The sequence below is a fragment of the Camellia sinensis genome, chromosome 7 (genome assembly GCF_055761805.1).
Source record: "Camellia sinensis isolate YWXY chromosome 7, ASM5576180v1, whole genome shotgun sequence".
Classification (NCBI taxonomy): Eukaryota; Viridiplantae; Streptophyta; class Magnoliopsida; order Ericales; family Theaceae; genus Camellia; species Camellia sinensis.
Genome location: NC_138967.1, coordinates 103,974,044 through 103,993,158, shown reverse-complemented (window position 1 = coordinate 103,993,158; position 19,115 = coordinate 103,974,044). Strand labels below are relative to the sequence as shown.

At 40.6% G+C, this 19,115-nt stretch overlaps 1 protein-coding gene across 1 annotated transcript; it reads right to left on the bottom strand.

Moving 5' to 3' along the window:
* Nucleotides 1–8,496: 8,496 nt before the first annotated feature.
* LOC114260651 (uncharacterized) lies at nucleotides 8,497–10,101 on the bottom strand. Its single transcript, XM_082878946.1, has one exon. The coding sequence runs from the start codon at nucleotides 9,778–9,780 to the stop codon at nucleotides 9,256–9,258; it is 525 nt and encodes a 174-aa protein (XP_082735072.1). The 5' UTR covers nucleotides 9,781–10,101; the 3' UTR covers nucleotides 8,497–9,255.
* Between the last annotated feature and the right edge of the window lie 9,014 nt (nucleotides 10,102–19,115).

Here is a 19,115-nt window from a genome sequence, read left to right as displayed (position 1 = left end):
GAGTTATTAATGTATATGTGTTTGGTTGCTTAGATGTGCCATGTAAGCACAGCTCTATGGACAAAGTTTTTGAACTGCTTCCGTTTGTCACCCATCAACTCTGTTAAAATACTTTTGTCTTGGTTCAAGGCCGTAGGTAATCTCATGATTACTGGCCGGTTATGTCCTTAACCCACGGGGGCGGGTTTGGGTCATGACAGAGTGGTATCAGAGCACGAGTTAATAACTCACACACTTGTCCAAGAGAGCAATAAGCGTCTAGAAAAGATCTAGGATGCATTCATGTGATAAGTCTGAATTTGAAAGCATCAAGAATACGCTTAACTGTTAAATGTGAACAACTATGTGTTATAAATTTGTGATTTGCTTGCTTTGCAAATTATTCGAATATGTATGCTCTTTAATATATGCATACTTGTAAATCTATTGTATGAAGTATAATGTAAGTTTAATCAGATAGTGAGAACAAGAGGTGATGAGATAGAGGAATCCTCTACTACTAGAATGGACAGAATGGAAAGACTGATACAAGAAATGGCAGCAACTTTGAGACAGCAACAACAGTGGCAGCAACCACGTCCGCCACCTCCACCTCCGGCACCACCCGTGCCAGACAATCAGAATGATGACCGAATCATAGCTCTCACCAAAGAATGCAAGAAAATGAAACCACCACAGTTTCATGGTGGATTAGATCCGTTGAAAGCCGAAGCATAGGTTTTCGGCATCGAGAAATTGTTTGAAGTGTTCCCCTGCTCGGAGACACAAAAAGTGCTTCTAGCCACTTTTATGCTAGAAGACGAGGCAAGAAGATGGTGGATGTTAATGAGAGAAAATCATAGAGATGTTGATTGGGTGAAATTTATGGAAATTTTCTACGACAAGTACTTCCCGCAATGTGTTCGGGATAGGAAAGTAACTAAGTTCATAGAACTAAAGCAAGACAGTATGACTATAGCTGAGTATGAGGCCAAATTCACCGAATTGGCCAGGTTTGCACCACATGTAATTGATACTAACTATAAGAAGGTGAGGCACTTTGAAGGTGGGCTCCGAAGTGACATTTTAGAAAGAGTGAATGTTTTGAAGCTAGAGACCTACATTGGGGTGCTAGACAGGGCCATCATATCGGAGGCTAACATAGCTAGACAAGCTAAGCCAACAACAGAGTGGAAAGGCAACAAAAGACAAGACTTCTTTTCAAAGAAGAAGTTTTCAAAGAAACAAAATACGGGCTCCTCAAATACTTCAAATTCTTCCCGAGACACAGCTCCCATGTGCAACATTTGTAGTAGAAAGCACCGTGGAGTTTGTTACCGTGTGTCAGGGGCCTGTTTCAAATGTGGGAAACAAGGGCATATGGCTCGAGATTGTAATCAGAATAGTGGAAAGATAACTGCTAGTTCCACTGCATCAATCCCAAAGCCGAGAAATACTTTGAGATCTGCTACCACCAGGGATACCGTGAGACAGCGGAGAGTTTTTGCGCTTGTTCCGGGCGATACGAGGAATGCCAACTCAGTTGTCTCAGGTACTATTTCTATATGTAATCAGAATGCTTTTGTATTAATTGATTCTAGATCCACACACTCTTTTGTGTGGTATGCATTTGCATCTAGACTGAATAGACCTTTAGAATTATTGCCATATCTACTCTGTGTGTCGGCTCCATCTGGGGAATCTATGTTGTGTGAATCTATATACCGGTTTTGTGATATTCGTGTTAAGGATGCTATCCTATATGTAGATTTGCTGCCCTTGAACTTTAGGCATTTTGATGTAATTTTGGGCATGGATTGGTTGACCAAGTATTATGCCACCATTGATTGTGTGACAAAACGAGTTGTATTTCAACCACCAGAACATAAGGAGATTGTGTTTGTGGGTAATGGGTTAGTGCCTCCACCTTGTTTGATATCTACAATGAAAGTATGTAAACTGATCAGGAAATGGTGTCAGGGTTATTTGTGCTATGTGTTGTCTGAACAATTTGTAAATGCTGAATTGAACGATATCCCTATTGTTAGAGAATTTCCAGATGTGTTTCCAAATGAACTACCAGGGGAATTGGTGGACAGGGAGATAGAGTTCACTATTGAGACTGTGCCAGGCACCCAGCCCATTTCTAAAACTCCCTACAGAATGGCTACTGCCGAAATGAAAGAATTGAAAGAACAGTTGCAAGACCTGCTTGACAAGGGGTTTATCCGACCTAGCACTTCGCCATGGGGTGCACCTGTACTGTTTGTGAAAAAGAAGGATGGAACTTTGCGTTTGCGCATCGATTATCGGGAATTGAACATGGTAACAATAAAGAACAAATATCCCCTACCCCGTATTGATGACTTATTTGACCAGTTGCAGGGATCACAGGTGTTTTCTAAGATTGATTTGAGGTCCGGGTATCATCAACTGAAAGTTAAGGTAGAGGATGTTGAGAAAACCGCATTCAGAACGAGGTATGGACATTTTGAGTTTCTTGTTATGCCATTTGGAGTGACTAATGCTCCGGCAGCATTTATGGACCTAATGAACCGAATTTTCAAAACCTACCTTGACGAATTTGTTGTGGTTTTTATTGACGACATTTTGATATATTCTAAAGATAGACTTGAACATGAACATCATTTGAGAACTATCTTACAATTCTTTGGGAAAGGAAATTATTTGCTAAACTAAAGAAAAGTGAGTTTTGGTTGGACGAAGTTGTTTTCTTAGGGCATGTGATCAACAAGGAAGGGATTTCAGTGGACCTACAGAAAATCGAGGCAATTGTGAATTGGCCTACACCGACAAATGTAACGGAAGTCTGTAGTTTCATGGGCTTAGTTGGGTACTACAGGAGGTTTGTGAAAGACTTTTCGAAATTAGCTGTGCCTCTTACCCAATTGACACGAAAAGGGCAACCGTTTGAATAGAACGACGAAAAAGAAGTTGCCTTTCATGAATTGAAGACAAGATTGACCACTGCACCAATTTTGACACTACCTTCAGGTACGGAGAATTTTGTAATTTTCAGTGATGCGTCTTATAAAGGTTTGGTTTGTGTGTTAATGTAGAACGGAAAGGTGATTGCTTACGCCTCCCGACAGTTGAGGCCACACGAGAAGAATTATCCAACACATGACCTAGAATTGGCCGCAATTGTTTTTGCTTTGAAAATCTGGCGGCATTATCTGTATTGAGCAAAGTGTGAAGTCTACAAAGATCACAAGAGCCTGAAATACTTCTTTACACAGAAATAGCTGAATATGCGACAAAGGAGATGGCTTGAACTGATAAAAGATTATGACCTTGAGATTCAGTGCCACCCCGGGAAAGTTAATACAATTGTTGATGCCTTGAGCATAAAATCAACGGGGAGTATGGCTTGTATGCTTACTGAACAGAAAGAAATCTTGCAAGATTTTGAGAAATCTGAAATTGAAGTGGTAATGTGTGAACAGGGCAGATTAATAGCCGCTATTATAGCCGAGCCGGCAATCATTGATGAAATCAAGCAGAAACAGAAAGAGGATGAATTCCTCAAGAAAGTGATTGATGAGTTTAAGACAAGTCCGAAGGCAGAGTTTGGCATTGAGAATGAGGTGTTGAAATTTCGGGACAATGTGTGTCTCAGATATTCCGGAACTAAAGAAGAGGGTTTTAGATGAAGCCCACAGATCCGTATTTGCTATGCATCTGGGCAACAATAAAATGTATCGGGATTTGAAACAAACCTATTGGTGGCCTAAAATGAAGAAAGAGATTGCAGAATATGTGTCCAAGTGTCTTCAATGTCAGCAAGTTAAAGCTGAGCATCAGAAACTAGGCGGTCTATTTCAACCTCTCCCTATTCCTGAATGGAAATGGGAACACGTGACTATGGATTTCATTGTTGGCCTACCTCGGACTTCTCGAGGTATGGATTCTATTTAGGTTGTAGTTGATAGACTGACTAAATCTGCACATTTTCTGCCAGTTATAACTACATTTAACGCTTATAGATTGGCTACTATTTATGTTGATGAGATTGTCTGTTTACACGGAGTTCCGGTATCTATTGTGTCGGATAGAGATTCCAAATTTGTATCAAGATTGTGGAAGAGTTAGCAGGAAGCTATGAGGACAGAACTAAGATTCAGTACTGCATTCGACCCACGGACAGATGGGCAATCAGAACGAACAATACAGACTTTGGAAGATATGTTTCGAATGTGTGCTTTGGATTTTCAGGGGAGTTGGGAAGACTATTTGCCACTTGCAGAGTTTGCATGCAATAACAGCTTCCACTCCAGCATCGGTATGGCACCGTACGAGGCTTTGTATGGTAGAAGGTGTAGATCACCTATTTGTTGGACGGAAGTCGGGGATAGAGCTTTACTTGGGCTTGAAATTGTGCAAGACGCTTCTGAGAAAATCAAGATCATTCAGAAAAGGCTCAAAACAGCTCAGGACCGACAAAAGAATTATGCAGATGTTCGGAGAAGACCTCTTGAGTATGAGGTTGGTGACCATGTATTCATCCGTGTATCTCCGATGAAAGGCCAAGTCAGGTTCGGAAGGAAGGGCAAGTTGTCGCCCCGTTACATTGGGCCGTTTCAGATTCTGGAAAGGCTTGGTCCAGTTGCCTATAGAGTTGCTTTACCACCGGGATTCAAACAAATCCATAATGTGTTTCACGTGTCGATGTTGAGGGGTTACCTCCGAGACCCGTTTCATGTGATTGATTATCACCGAGTAGCTATTGATGAGAATATGGAATACGTCGAATGGCCGGAACGAATTGTTGACCGACAAGTGAAACAATTGAGAAGCAAGTCCATCCCAATGGTGAAAGTGAAATGGAAAGAACACTATGGGACGGACGCTACATGGGAAAAAGAGGAGGAAATGCGACTATGCTATCCACATTTATTTCCTGACAAAGGTAAATTAAGTTTGGAGGACCAAACTTCCTAAAGGGGGGAAGACTGTGATACCCATGTTCCGTAGTATGCTAATTGGCCCTTAATTTGAGTATAATTATGTGTTTAATATGATTTTGTGTGCCATTATGTGGATATATGCAGTTTTGAATTTCTATCTGTTCACCGTAGGAATATTTGTTTGATTATCTGCTTTGGAAATTAAATTGAAGGCCTTATCGGCCACAAAACCCGAAATTGATTACGCCATTGTGATTGGCATAATTTTTAGAGCCTACGGTGAAATTTAATTGAAAATTGATTTGGATCAAATTAAGTTGATTAAATTGGTGAATTAGTGCCCAACTATTTAATATTATTAAATAAGCATTAGTGGGACTTTTTATATGGCCATATACGCTCTCTTTGCTCCTTTTTGAACTCAAAATCTGAGATAGGCATGGAGAGGGTGTGAAGGCCGGCTATAGAGAGAGAGAGAGAGAGAGAGAGAGAGAGAGAGAGAGAGAGAGAGAAGAATTGTGCAAGTTTTGCTCTTGAACTTTGAAAGTCTTGAAGATAACTCAAGAATTTGCCATAGATTATGAAGATTAAAGCTTCTTGGTGAGTAATTCATGTGTTTTTAGTTATCACCTTGTGAATTCAAGTTTGAATGAGGGTCAAGAACATGAATTAGTTTGATTTTGTTGTATTAAAGACCCATGTGTGCATGCATGTATGTAATTGCTTGAATTTGCATGTTTGAGTTTAAATTACATGATCCATGTAGGATTTTGGTTAAAGCTCATGTATAATCACCATTTGTGTCATCTAAGTTGAAAATGGGAGCAATACATCACATGCATGTACAATTTATGAAGATAAGAGCTTTGAATGCATGAATGTGTATATTGGAATTGGGTTTGGTGTCAATTTGGGACATGCATGTGTTTGATTCATGAAATTGAGCTCCATGATGATGTGTTTTAGTGTTTATACCATGCTAGTACAAGAATATGTGAGGTTGGAGCCATAAAATGCGAGAAATGTTGGTTGAAATGTCGAATTTGAGCTCAAGAACACAATCTGGGAAAACCCAGAAATTTGATGTCCGCTCGAGCGGGGAAACCGCCGCTCGAGCGTGAATTTCGTGCTCCCAGTATTTTCTGCAGACCATGATGTCCACTCGAGGGGGGAAGTTCACGCTCGAGCGGGGAGCTATGTGGAATGAACTTCCGCTCGAGCGTCCAAGTTCACGTTCGAGCGTAAAAATGATACATCCAATACTTTTTGCAGACATGGTGTTCGTTCGAGCGGAGAAGTTCACGCTCAAGCAGGAAGCCATGTAGAGAGGCCTTCCGCTCGAGCGCCAGAATGAACGAACGCTCGAGCGTAATTTTCACCTATCCATTACTTTTGCTGGCCTTAAGGGTCCGCTTGAGCGGGGGAGTCCACGCTCGAGCGGGGACCCTGTTTTCTGAAATTTTGTTAATGCATTCTGTGTTTTGTTTTCTGTTCTCTTTCACTTCTAAGTACTCTTAGGCATGCATTGAGCATTGTAATTGAGTTAAAGAAATAAGAATAAAGCCTAAAGAGGAAAATGTAAATTTGGGAACGGATTGAATGGTTGTTGACCCTTTTGTGTTCATGGACTGTGTAGGGTCGAGCTCCAGGGCAAACCAACCAACCGATCACTGTGAGTAATATCGATATTTGAAACTTATCAGTTGTCCAATTGCTTATTTCCTTATAAGCCTTGTGAGTTTGTCAGTTTGAATTATGGACAAATGTTTGATACGAATGAACAAATGGGCCGAAGGCCGTTTTGACAAGAATGAATGGGCCAAAGGCCGTTTTGACACGAACAAATGGGCCGAAGGCCGTTTTGACAAGAATGAACGGGCCAAAGGCCGTTTTGACATGAACAAATGGGCCGAAGGCCGTTTTGACAAAAATGAATAGGCCAAAGGCTGTTTTGACATGAATGAATGGGCCAAAGGCTATTTTGACATAAGTGAATGGGCCGAAGGCCGTTTTGACATGGATGGATGGGCCAGAGGCCGTTTTGACATAAATGAGTGGGCTAGAGGCTGTTTTGATAGGAATGATGAATAAATGTTAAATAAAAATGTGAATTGGGCCCAAAGCCGTTCAGAGTATGTTGTTCTACATATCGTTTGTGTTTTCTTATTTGATATTATTCACTGGGCTATCGCTCACGTTCATTCATGTGTTTGTAGGTGAGCCAAGAGAGGTCCAGACCCAACCCCAGTGAAGTCTGTGTGGAACAACCGAATTTTGGAGAGTCAGCCCATGTGTCTCACGCATGAGACTCGCCTTCGCCTTTTGTCATTTTGTTTTATGTTGTTATTTTGGTGAAGCCTTTGTATATGTTATATGTAGTTTTCATGGGTTGACTTAGTTTTTGAATGATCCTGTTTGTACGGAACTTATGCTACTGTATTTCTATTGTGATTTATTAATGTATATGTGTTTGGCTGCTTGGATGTGCCATGTAAGCACAACTCTATGGACAAAGTTTTTGAACTGCTTCCGTTTGGCCCCTATCAACTCTGTTAAAATACTTTTGTCTTGGTTCGAGGCTATAGGTAATCTCATGATTACTGGCCGGTTATGTCCTTAACCCATGGGGGCGGGTTTGGGTCATGACACATCGCATTACGCCAAGATGTTCTACGGGGGATACACCATTAGCCTTGTGTTTTGGCAATGAAGCTATCATCCCCCTAGAGATTGGCCTGTCGGCCTTTTAATCAAGGGCTTTTGATACAGGCTAGAATGCTATGATGTTAGCCTTGGATATAGATTTACTTGAAGAACGCCGAGAATGGGCCCTTGTGACTATGGCGCGATATCAGCTGCAACTTACTAAGTCGTACAATCAATGAGTACATCTACGCCGGTACACTCTCAAAGAACTGGTCCTTAAAAATGTCCTCCCTGCTGAAAAGAATCCTGCGAATGGTAAACTCGGCCTCAATTAGGATGGCCCAAATTAGATTGATTCCATCGCCGGGGTAGGGCCATATCGACTCTTAGACATGAACGACAGGAAGTTACCTTGACCCTAGAATTCAACTCATCTTAACATTTTTTATTATCAGTATTGACGGTTATATTATTTTCTCCAACTCTCACATTAATGTTTGTTGGATTTTGTGTATATCACTACCTTGTATCTGTACAGTTAATCAATGATACAAGATGTTGTGTTACTTGTTTACTTATGATTGTTTTACTTTTATTCAACTTCTGAATTAGGAAGAAGCGCTCTTCATGCTCGGCATGAAGTGCCATCACTTAAGCCTCTGAATTCGGAGTACTCTTTGTGTTCGGCATAAAATGCCATCATTTAAGCCTCCGAATTCGGAACGCTCTTCGTACTCGGCACGAAGCGCCATCACCTAAGCCTCTGAATCCGAAGTGCTATTTGTGATTAGCACAAAGCTTTATCACTTAAGCCTTCAAATTCGGAGCGCCCTTTGTGCTTGGCATGTATTGTCAATGTTTAAGCCTCCGAATTTGGAGCATCATGTAAGACATCATTTTTTAGTGAAATTTGGAAACATAATTAGCTTGATAAATGCAAGCATACGAAATTGATTTTTTTATTAAGAAAACATCATGACAAATTCAAATTACATTACAGGTATATTTATCCTAAGGCCGATTGGCGTCCTAGTTACAGGAGTTGAACCCAAAAATCAAACTGGGGTTTATTACGCTGATTAGCTCTGCTCAGGGTTTGCAGCATCTTGTTCATCATTCATTTTTTTCGGCATTACATAGGCTTCAAACGGCATTACATAGCTCTGGTATAGCGGCAAAGCAGAATCCACACCCGCCGCTTGAACCCTCAATTTTCGCACCGGTAGACGTCATTGACCAACTGCTCCCTTGTCTTCTTAATGTCAACCTTCCTTCCCTTGAAGAAACCTTTGTTGTAGGCTCAGCTCTCTATCACTTCCCTGACAAATATGTTAGTCGTATCTCAATCAGCTATTGCCCGATCAATAAGGCTTTGGGTTACTCTGTCTTTTGACATAGTTGAATCCACTTCCCCCGCCGCCTTGAGCTCAGCCACTCTAGTCTTCCAAGCCTTGTTCTCTACTAGCTCTTGAGCTTCCTCAAGTCGGCGCTCTGAGTTTTGGATCAGAGCCCTTCTTTATGATCAATTTACAAGTCTAATCCTAATTTACAAGTCCAAAAAAATAAATAAAAAATAAAAAATCTCCATCATATCCCCTAGAGAGAGAAAGTGCGGAGGAGAGAGATTGAGAAACTTTCCCAAATTCTATCATGTTCTTGAATCTGTCTCCCAAAATTTCAACAAAGAAAACAAATTCCAAAACTAAACAACATCATCTCTGTTCCTCCTAAACAGTGCAAAGTATCCTAATACGGCACAAATGGCGGCGACAACATTCCCTTCCTTGATCAAGATCTTGACCACAAACACAACAATCTCAGCCGTCAATTTCTTGCCTTCAACCACCAGAGCGGTCCGTTGCTTCCCACAGAAGGCCAGCAGCACCAGCACCGTTATCCACGACACCATGGTGGCCGGAACCGCCACGGCGAGGGCGGCCGCCATGGAGAGGAGGCCGAACAGAGCACCCAGCGCCACCGAAGCGTAGAGAGCAGAAGATGAGGAAGTGGTTGTTTCGTACCATGAGAGTATGGATTTAAGGATGTTCCATGAGGATGTTAAGAGAACAGTGTAGACCACGATGAATAGACATGCCCATGTTCTTCTTTTACTCATCAATCTTATTATCAACATCGATGAGGACGAGGATGAGGATGAGGATGAGGATGTTGATGTTGTTGGAGATGTTGATTGTTCTTCTTCTTCTTCTTCTTCTTCTTCAGCCATGGATGGTTTTGTAGTTGTGGATTGATTTTGTAGACTCTTTTCACTCTTTCTTCCTGTGGTTTTGTTTGGTGTGCTTGTTTTTGTATTTATTTTTTATTTTATTATTTTTGTTTTTTTTTTAGGTTGAGGACTTTTGGGGCAATTCGTTTTGTGTTGGTGAACTGCAGCAGATATTACTTAGATGGATGGAGGACACGCGCTTGTTTTTGATTTCATGTCTTTTTGGAATATTTCATTTTTTGGAAAAAATCTACTGTAGAAAAAGTTTGCTTTTGCCTTAAAAAATTAAATAAAAAAGATTTCAAACTATGAAAAAATAATATAGAAACTTACTCTTTTGGATTTACTTTCTAAATTTAACGATGTATAATTAAGAAAGATATTTTAGATATTTAATGGGATTATTTATACACAAACCTCTTAAATTATTAAGTATTGACCTCTTAAATTATTAAGCCTCCGTTTGGGAAGTGGGTTGGCTTTTTAGCTTTTTGATTTTTTTGGCTATTTTAGCCTGGGCTTAAAAGCTTGGTTTGGGAAGGGTTTTTTGGCTTTTTGGCTTTTTTGAGTTTTTTTGTGAGAGAAGAATGTAATGATTATGGGTTGGATGTGATGATTTGTTTGTTATGGCTAAAATAACCTATTTTGTTTTTTGTGGCTAAAATAGCCAAAAAAGCCTGCAAACCTACTTGCCAAACACAGGCTAAAAGTATCAATTTGTCTTTTAAATTATAAAAAAAGGTACAAAATGGACTCTTTAAATTATTAAAGTGTTTTACTTTGATCCCTTTTGTTAACGATTTAAATTGCATATTTTTATAATTTAAAAACGTTTGTACAATTTTATAATTTAAAAAATAAAGTGATATTTTTTAATAATTTAGAAATCTTAATGTAAGGCCTCGTTTGGCATAACTTATATAATTCATCTTTTTATCTTTTTTCTATCACATCACTTCTCTATTTTTCTGCACATCTTTTCGTAAAAAGATAAAAAATACCCTTTTTTAGGACATCTCAAATATTTAATGTGCTATCACATCATTGGAGGGTTTGAATGACTTCTTAAACACAATAAATTTTTTTTTTAAATTTCTAAAAAGGTCAAATAAATAAATAAATCTCAAACATCTATTTATAAAGTGTAGTAAGAGGGTTATTGGCTAAATAACTCGCCAACGATTCATTTGAAATGTGGGTTGACTGTTTGATTTTTTAATTATTTTAATTTAAGATTAAAAAGTTTAATTTAGGATGGAATTTTTTAGTTTTTTTATTTTTGTAAGGGAAAAATGAAATGATTATGATTTAAATGTGACATTTTGTCTTATTGGACTAAAAAATTTATTTTGTCTTTTTGCAACTATTTTAGCCAAAAAAACTGCTTTTAACTTATGTCAAACGACGACTAAGGGCTCATTTGGGAACACATTTTTTTAGTAACTTTTTGATTTTTTTTGGTTAAAATATGATGAAAAAAATTAATATGTTTGGGATGACTTTTTAATTTTTACAAAAAGATGTGAAAAAAGTAAAGAGGAAATAAAAATTTTGACTTTTTAATATATGATATTAATTTTTTAATAACTTTTTAATTTTCAAAAAGTAATGTTACTAAAGTAGACCTAAGTCTACTTGATTCACTTATAATTTACAAAGTTTGAGATTATAGTTTATACTCATAAAATTGGGTTGGCAAAAATTTTGAGCTCAATTATACTTGGAAAGATGAGTTCGAGGCTTTTTTGGAAAGATGAGTTTGAGGCTTTTTTTTTTTTTTTTGTTAAAATAGTCATAAAAAATAAAATAAGTTTTTTAGTTTAATAAAATAAAACATCACATCTAATTCATAATCATTATATTATTTATCTCACAAAAAAGTTAAAAAAATCAAAAGCTCTTTCCAAACTAAACTTTTTAACTCTGAGCTAAAATAGTAAAAAAAAAAATCAAAAAGTCAAAAAGTCCATCCACTTTCCAAATGAAGCCATAATGAGTAGGCTAGCCTGGTTCGGCCAGCTCACAATTTATATTCTAATGTATATATGTATATCTGTGCGTGTGTGTGTTTTATATTATTTATTCAACAATGATTTAGACTATTAAAAAGTATACCACTAATAGCACTAATACATTGAAAATGATAAAAAAAAAAAAGAAAAAAAAAAGAAAAAAGGTATAGAAAGTGGGCGGGGTCCACTGTCACATCATTAGCGGTCCTTCTAGTGCTCCATTTTTAGTGCTCCCAAGCATTTTTCTTATTTATTTTTATTTTTATAATATGTAAATAATATGTTCTCAAAAAAAAATAGTTAGGTAAATAATTAGTTATAAATTTTAAATTAGTAGTCTTGAATAAATTAAAGAGCCACCTGAATGATTAAATTAATTATAAATTTTTATTTTAAAATATGAAAACTAATATTTATATTAAATAATATTTGGGCCATGTGGATGGGTTTAAAATTTTTTATTTTGTTTTTGAGCATGTTTGGAAATAAAGTATAAGCTGAATTTGCTAAATGACTTCATTATGTAACATAAACACGGCCCAAAGCCACCAAAGCCCGGTCCATATTCATTCCTATGATGAACATCTTTTAAAATGACTAACCAAACTATTATTTTAACCGATCATTTTTCTTATACATATTTTAATAATAGTCTCTACTTTAGATAATGGTCTCTCTCATGTCACCTTACTATCCTCTCCACAAGCAAATATAATATTAGAGATCCACGCATTTAATTTATAAATTCACCCAGAATGATATGATAAGAGAATTGGACTCTCAAATACTAAGTGTATAAAAATTAAAAGTTAATACGGATGGAGGATAAGAGCCCTAGAATGATAAGGGGACTCAGCCTGGATAAGGATAAAACTCTTAGGGAGTTTATCTCTATCTGTTAAAGAGTCCTGGATAAGTATTAAGCTAAAGTCCATTGAAGCTAGGCTTCTGTTAGAACAAGGAATGAGTTAGTTATAAAAGAAAGGCACCATCATGGGTCGAATGTACGCAATTTTATATTCAGAACAGTGAGTTAAGAACTGTTGATTATCTTTGAGAGATATACTGACTTGATCGTCGAAGTGCCCCCGGGTGGACGAACCACCACTGAAATCTTCTTTTTCTGTTACAGGTCTGCCAGGTATTATCTATTCTGCCAGTGCTCTCCAGCTGATTACTGAGTTGGCAGTGTGATCAGAAAATCACTCACATAATTTGGCACCGTCTGTGGGAAAGAAAGGAGAATAGATAGCCAACGATGGACAAAAGGAAAAGATTGGGGACGACACTCCTGCTGGGAGTGGGAGGCCTATTGACCTTGATAACGAAGGAGACGAGTGCAACATAGAAACTCGTGACCAGAATCACGGAGTGAAAAGACGTCGACCAGACTGGCGACGAACCAAAGAAACTAGATCGAAGTGGATACTATAGCGAGATCGACCTCCAGGTATGGAAGGACAGATGCCTGCGGAGGGACGAAGAGGTAAAAGAGATGGCAAACAAATTGGCGGACCTACAATCGGTCGTCAATTTTATGATGCAAAACAACGTCATGCAGCCACCATTCCCGCTGCAGGACACGCCGATTCCAACAGCCAATGCCTCGAAGGGAGGGCAGAAAACAATCCCCGTAGCACCTCAGCACACCAGGAGCGAAAGACACTCTCATCGATCTTCCAAGGAGGTCGGACGAGGAGAGTCAAGAAGGGAAGAGTCACAAAGGACACATCGAACTAAAGAAGCAGACCCCAAAGAACATCGGCATGTTCAAAGGCAGGAGCTGTGCTTCGACACAACTCATGGAGAAAGGTCGAAAAGGGCCCACAACGAAGCTGAGAGCAGTATGCCGAAAAGACTGAAGTCCAGGGATAGCCGAGCTCCTGGGCGGAGCAAGGAAGACCTGAGAGATTACCTCAAAAGGAAACAGCATAATGCCGATGCCGAAGTAACTTCACCTGTTAAGCTGAGAACACCATTCTCGGTAGAATTGGACAAATTTGAGGTGCCGAAGAGATTCAGTATGCCGAGATTCCAAATATACGATGGTAAGTCTGATCCAAACTTCCACGTTGGATTATACTTGAACTCAATGGCATTGTACAGTGGGAACGAGTCATTGCTCTGCAAAGTGTTTCCCTCATCCTTTGGGGAGATTGCATCAGATTGGTTCCACAAACTACCAAAGGGAAGGGTGAAGATTTGGAAGGCCTGGCTGAGATATTTGTGGCCAGGTTCATGACAAACAAGCTGCAGCCATTAAGGGTGAGCGCATTAATGGTTCTGAAGATTAGTAAGGATGAAGGCCTTAGGGCCTATGCAAAAAGATACTATAAGGTATTCAACCGAATACCAGAGTGTAATCAAGAGATGGCAGTCGTATCTTTCAAAAACGGCCTAAAAGACGACTGTCCACTATGAAAGTCTTTGGCAAAGACATTGCCAAAAAGCATAGAAGAGCTTATAGCGAGAATCGAGAAGTATGCCAGAGCCGAAGAAGATACGTCGAGAAATATGAAGACAAAGCAAGAGAAAGGAAACGGCTCGCCGAAGCGAGGCTGAGGTAACAATGGATTGAGCAAGCAAGAGACAGAATTGAGGGCTATACAAGCAGTGACAACTGTGTTCCGCATCCCAATTCACAAAGTCCTGGATCAAATTCGGAGTCAACCCTATTTCAGAACACCAGCAAGGGCACTAGGAGAATTTATAGGAAGAAACCTTGGCAAGCATTGTGCTTACCACAATGAAGACGGGCATATGACTCAAGGCTGCAGAGCCCTGAAAGCACACTTGGAAGATCTGGTGAGGCAAGGCCATCTGAGAGACCTTGTCGATGAGGCCAGAACGAGGGAAGAACAGGCAAGATTGCTTCAAGCACTAGCAGCTCCGCCTCTCCCAGCACAGCAACCTCAGGCAGGAGGACCTCGGGTAATTAATGTAATTCACTCGAAGGTCAACGAGAACGAAATCAGGGGGAGACCCAGAAGGTGAAGCACTTGCAGCATGTCTACTAAGTCGGGGAGAAGAGACATTGGGCAGAAGAGTGCCAAGGACTTGCAGTGTCCTTTTCTGAAACCGACCTTGAGATGGTACAACATCTGCATAATGATGCTTTGGTAGTATCCCTCCAGGTTGGGGAATGCCAAGTAAAGCGTATCCTGATTGACCAAGGCAGCTCTTGTGACATCATGTACGTCCGATGTTACAAGGAGCTCGGCCTTCACCCAGACGATATGGAGCAATCCAACAGCCCAATGGTCGGGTTCAATGGAACACCGACATGGCCACTGGGAACAACCAGCTTGGAGGTGCAGGCAGGCACCAAGAAGATAACAACAGAGTTCACCGTAATTGACGCACCCTCTCCTTACAACATCATTTTGGGAAGGCCATGGTTGCATGCAATAGGGGCTGTTCCCTCAACATTGCATCAACTATTGTGGTTCCCAACAGAGCATGGGAATAAGGAGGTCAGAGGAGATCAGCTGCAGGCAAAGAATTGCTCCATGGCAGCAATGAAATCCACCTGTAGCATTCGAGAACCAGAGAAGGCAGAGATCGAAGACGAGGACGTGGAGGTCCTAGATGATGTCGACAAGGAGCCAGCCGAGAAAAGTGAAGAAGCACTGAAGAAAATCCTCGTCTAAGAGGGGGATGAAGAACGCTTCTTTCTTCTCCGCTCGGGTTTAGTCGAAGAAGAGGAAAAGGAGCTGGAAGCTTTTTTGAGAGCAAATATTGAGGTATTCGCATGGACGCCCTACGAAATGCCTGGGATTGACATCGAGGTCACTTGCCATAAACTGAACGTTGACAGGTCGTCCAAACCTGTGATCCAACGAGCAATAAGACCGACATTGATGCACGTCAAAGTTGTAGAAGAGGAAGTAGATAGACTACTGGAAGCCGGGGCCATTCGTGAGGTAAATTACCCGACATGGCTATCAAACACAATAGTGGTGGAAAAGAAGAACTGTAAATGGAGGGTCTGCGTGCACTTTACCAACCTAAACAAGGCCTGTCCCAAAGACCGCTTCCCTCTACCCAAGATCGACCAGCTAGTGGATGTCACTTCAGGGCATGGAAGGATGAGTTTCCTGGATGTCTACATGGGGTATCACCAGATAGCCATGTACCCCGCGGATAAAGAGAAAACTGCGTTTATCACTCTAAAAGGGTTGTACTGCTACAAGGTGATGTCTTTTGGGTTGAAAAACGTAGGAGCAACTTACCAAAGGTTGGTAACCAAGATGTTCAGACACTTGATTGGCCGAACGGTGGAAGTTTACATCGACGATATGGTTGTGAAGACCAAGGAACCTGAAAGTCATCTGGCTGACCTCAAAGCAGTCTTTGAAATCCTTAAATCATATCGGCTCCGACTCAATGCATCTAAATGCGCATTTGGAGTTGGATTTGGTAAATTCTTGGGATACCTTGTGACCAGAAGGGGCATTGAGGCCAGCCCAGATCAGATCAAGGCCATTCTGGACTTAAAGAGCCCGAGGTTGGCAAAACAGGTACAAATGTTAACGGGAAGGGCCGTAGCCCTAAACAGGTTCATCAGCAGAAACTCAGACAGGTGCAAACCTTTCTTCAACTTAGTGAAGAAAGCCACGGACTTCCTATGGACCGAGGAGTGCGAAGCCGCTTTGGCCGACCTGAAGAAGTATCTGACCACTGCCCCAGTCCTCTCAAATCCAGAACCTGGGGAGGAACTGTTCCTGTACTTAGCAGTCTCAAAACACGCAGTAAGCACAGTGGTAATCCGAGAAGAAAAATGGGAGCAAATGACTGTTTACTATGTAAGCAAAACCCTTGCCAATGTAGAAACAATGTATCTACCCTTAGAAAAATTAGCACTGGCTTTAGTAATGGCTTTAAAGAAGCTGAACCATTACTTCTAGGCCCATAAAATTGTGGTACTAACTGAACACCCTTTGAAGTCCTTGCTGCAACAAGGAGACCTGACAGGAAGAATAACCAGATAGGCGGTGGCCTTGGGACAGTATGATTTGAAGTACAGACCCAGAACAACAATCAAAGGCCAAGTTTTGGCCGACTTCGTAGCCGAATTCACACCAGAAGCCATCGTACATCAGGCCTCGTTGAGCCGAGGTGAACGATATCCAAACAAGCAAAGAGAAGCCTAGCCGAATACAACAGAACAAAGGAAGAAGGAAAAACTCAGACCCTGCAGCATTTACATCGGCGACTCCTTCCGACTGTTTGTTGATGGGAGTTCAAATCGACAGGGAGCGGGGGCAGGAGTAGTACTGGTATCTCCAGATGGGCAGATACTAAAATAATCGATTCGTTTGGGGTTCAAGGCCTCAAACAATGAAGCAGAGTATGAAGCACTCATTGCAGGACTGAAACTGGCAGCAGCAGTAGAAGCAGATGAGGTAATTGTCTTTTGTGACTCACAACTTATAGTTAACCAGACAACGGGCGAGTTTGCAGCCCGAGATGAAAGAATGTCGGCCTATGCAAAGGAGGTCATCAGGTTGGCAGCCTTATTTCAGAATTGACGACTACTTCAGGTTAGCTGAGATAATAACAGTCACACCGATGCATTGGCCAACCTAGCTAGTGCAGTACAACCTGGAAAACCAAGGACAATAATGGTTGACTATTTGTCGGGCCCGAGCATCGAACCACTGACCACAGAGCACGAAGCAATGTGTGTGGACATGGGACCAAGCTAGATGGATGCAATTGTTTCATTCCTAAAAGAAGGAAAGCTGTCAGATGACCACAAAGAGGCACACAAGATCTGATTGAAGTCGGTAAGATTCAGTCTGACAGCAGAAGGACATCTCTACAGAAGATCCTTCGCTGGACCCCTTTTGAGGTGCTTTCATCCTTTACAAGTTGAAGATTTTTTATATGAAATTCATGAAGGAATTTGTGGAAGTCACGCTGGGGGCAGATCACTTGCCCATAGGGCCATTACCTAGGGGTATTGGTGGCCCTACATGTAGAAAGATGCTGAGGCCTATGTCAAGAAGTGTGAAAAGTGCCAAAGGTTTGCACCTCTGATACACCAACCAGTAGCAGACCTGAACCCAGTATCCAGTCCTTGGTCGTTTGCCCAATGGAGCATGGATCTTGTTGGACAACTCCCCCAAGCAACTAGACAAAGGAAATACCTGCTGGTAGCAACGGATTACTTCACCAAGTGGATAGAAGCTGAGCCCCTAGCCAAGATCCGAGATACGGACGTGAAGAACTTCATATGGAGGAACATCATCACCATATTTGGGATTCCAAGAGCAATAGTTGCCGACAATGGAACACAATTTGACAGTAAGCTAATCAAGAGCTTCTGTGCAAAGTTCAAAATCAAGAATTTCTTTTCTAACCCGAGTTTTCCTCAGAGCAATAGACAAGCAGAAGCATCCAACAAAGTCATCTTGGATGGGATCAAGAAGAGGTTGCAAGCAGCAAAAGGAAAGTGGGTGGATGAACTACCAAGTGTGCTCTGGGCATATCGGACTACGCTGAGAAGATCAACGGGAGAATCCCTCTTTGCCATGACTATGGCACAGAAGTTGTCATTCCACTTGAAGTCGGCATCCCTAGGATCAGAACCCAGGGAGTAGAGAACGGGACTAATGATGTACTCTTAGCCCGAGATCTGGACCTACTAGAAGAAAGAAGAGAGAGAGCTGCAATTCAGCTCGCAACCTACCAGCAGCAGCTTACCAGAGCTTATAATAAAAGAGTCAACCAAAGGGAGTTCCAAGTCGGTGACCTAATCTTGAGAAAAGTCATCGGCAACAAGAAGGATCCCAGGGAGGATAAGCTGCCCAAATTAGGAAGGACCCTACAGAATCACGTCGGTATTGGGCAACGGGGCATATCCGCTTAAAGATAGTGAGGGCAAAGAGTTTTCAAGACCCTGGAATACTTGTAATCTGAAATTTTTCTTTCATTAGATTTTTCTTGTTATTTGCCGACGTAATGAATAAAATTTTAGCAGAATTCTTCTATATTTGTGACTGATGAAGATACATAACGTTGTTTCGGAATACATGCATAATGAGACCCCAAGTGGAACTTAGGTTCACATTACGGGGCTGAGAGAATAAATGATGTTTAACACTTGTTGAAACTTGAGAAAAGTTTACAAGTTGATGTTAAACCGAGATAATGTTTAACACTTGTTGAAACTTGAGAAAAGTTTACAATTTGATGCTAAACCGAGATAATGTTTAACACTTGTTAAAACTTGAGAAAAGTTTACAAGTTGATGCTAAACCAAGATAATGTTTAACACTTGTTGAAACTTGAGAAAAGTTTACAAGTTGATGTTAAACC

Bases quoted from the DNA above. Each gene is read 5' to 3' on its own strand.
- LOC114260651 (XM_082878946.1), bottom strand. From the start codon at position 9,780: ATGGCTGAAGAAGAAGAAGAAGAAGAAGAAGAACAATCAACATCTCCA.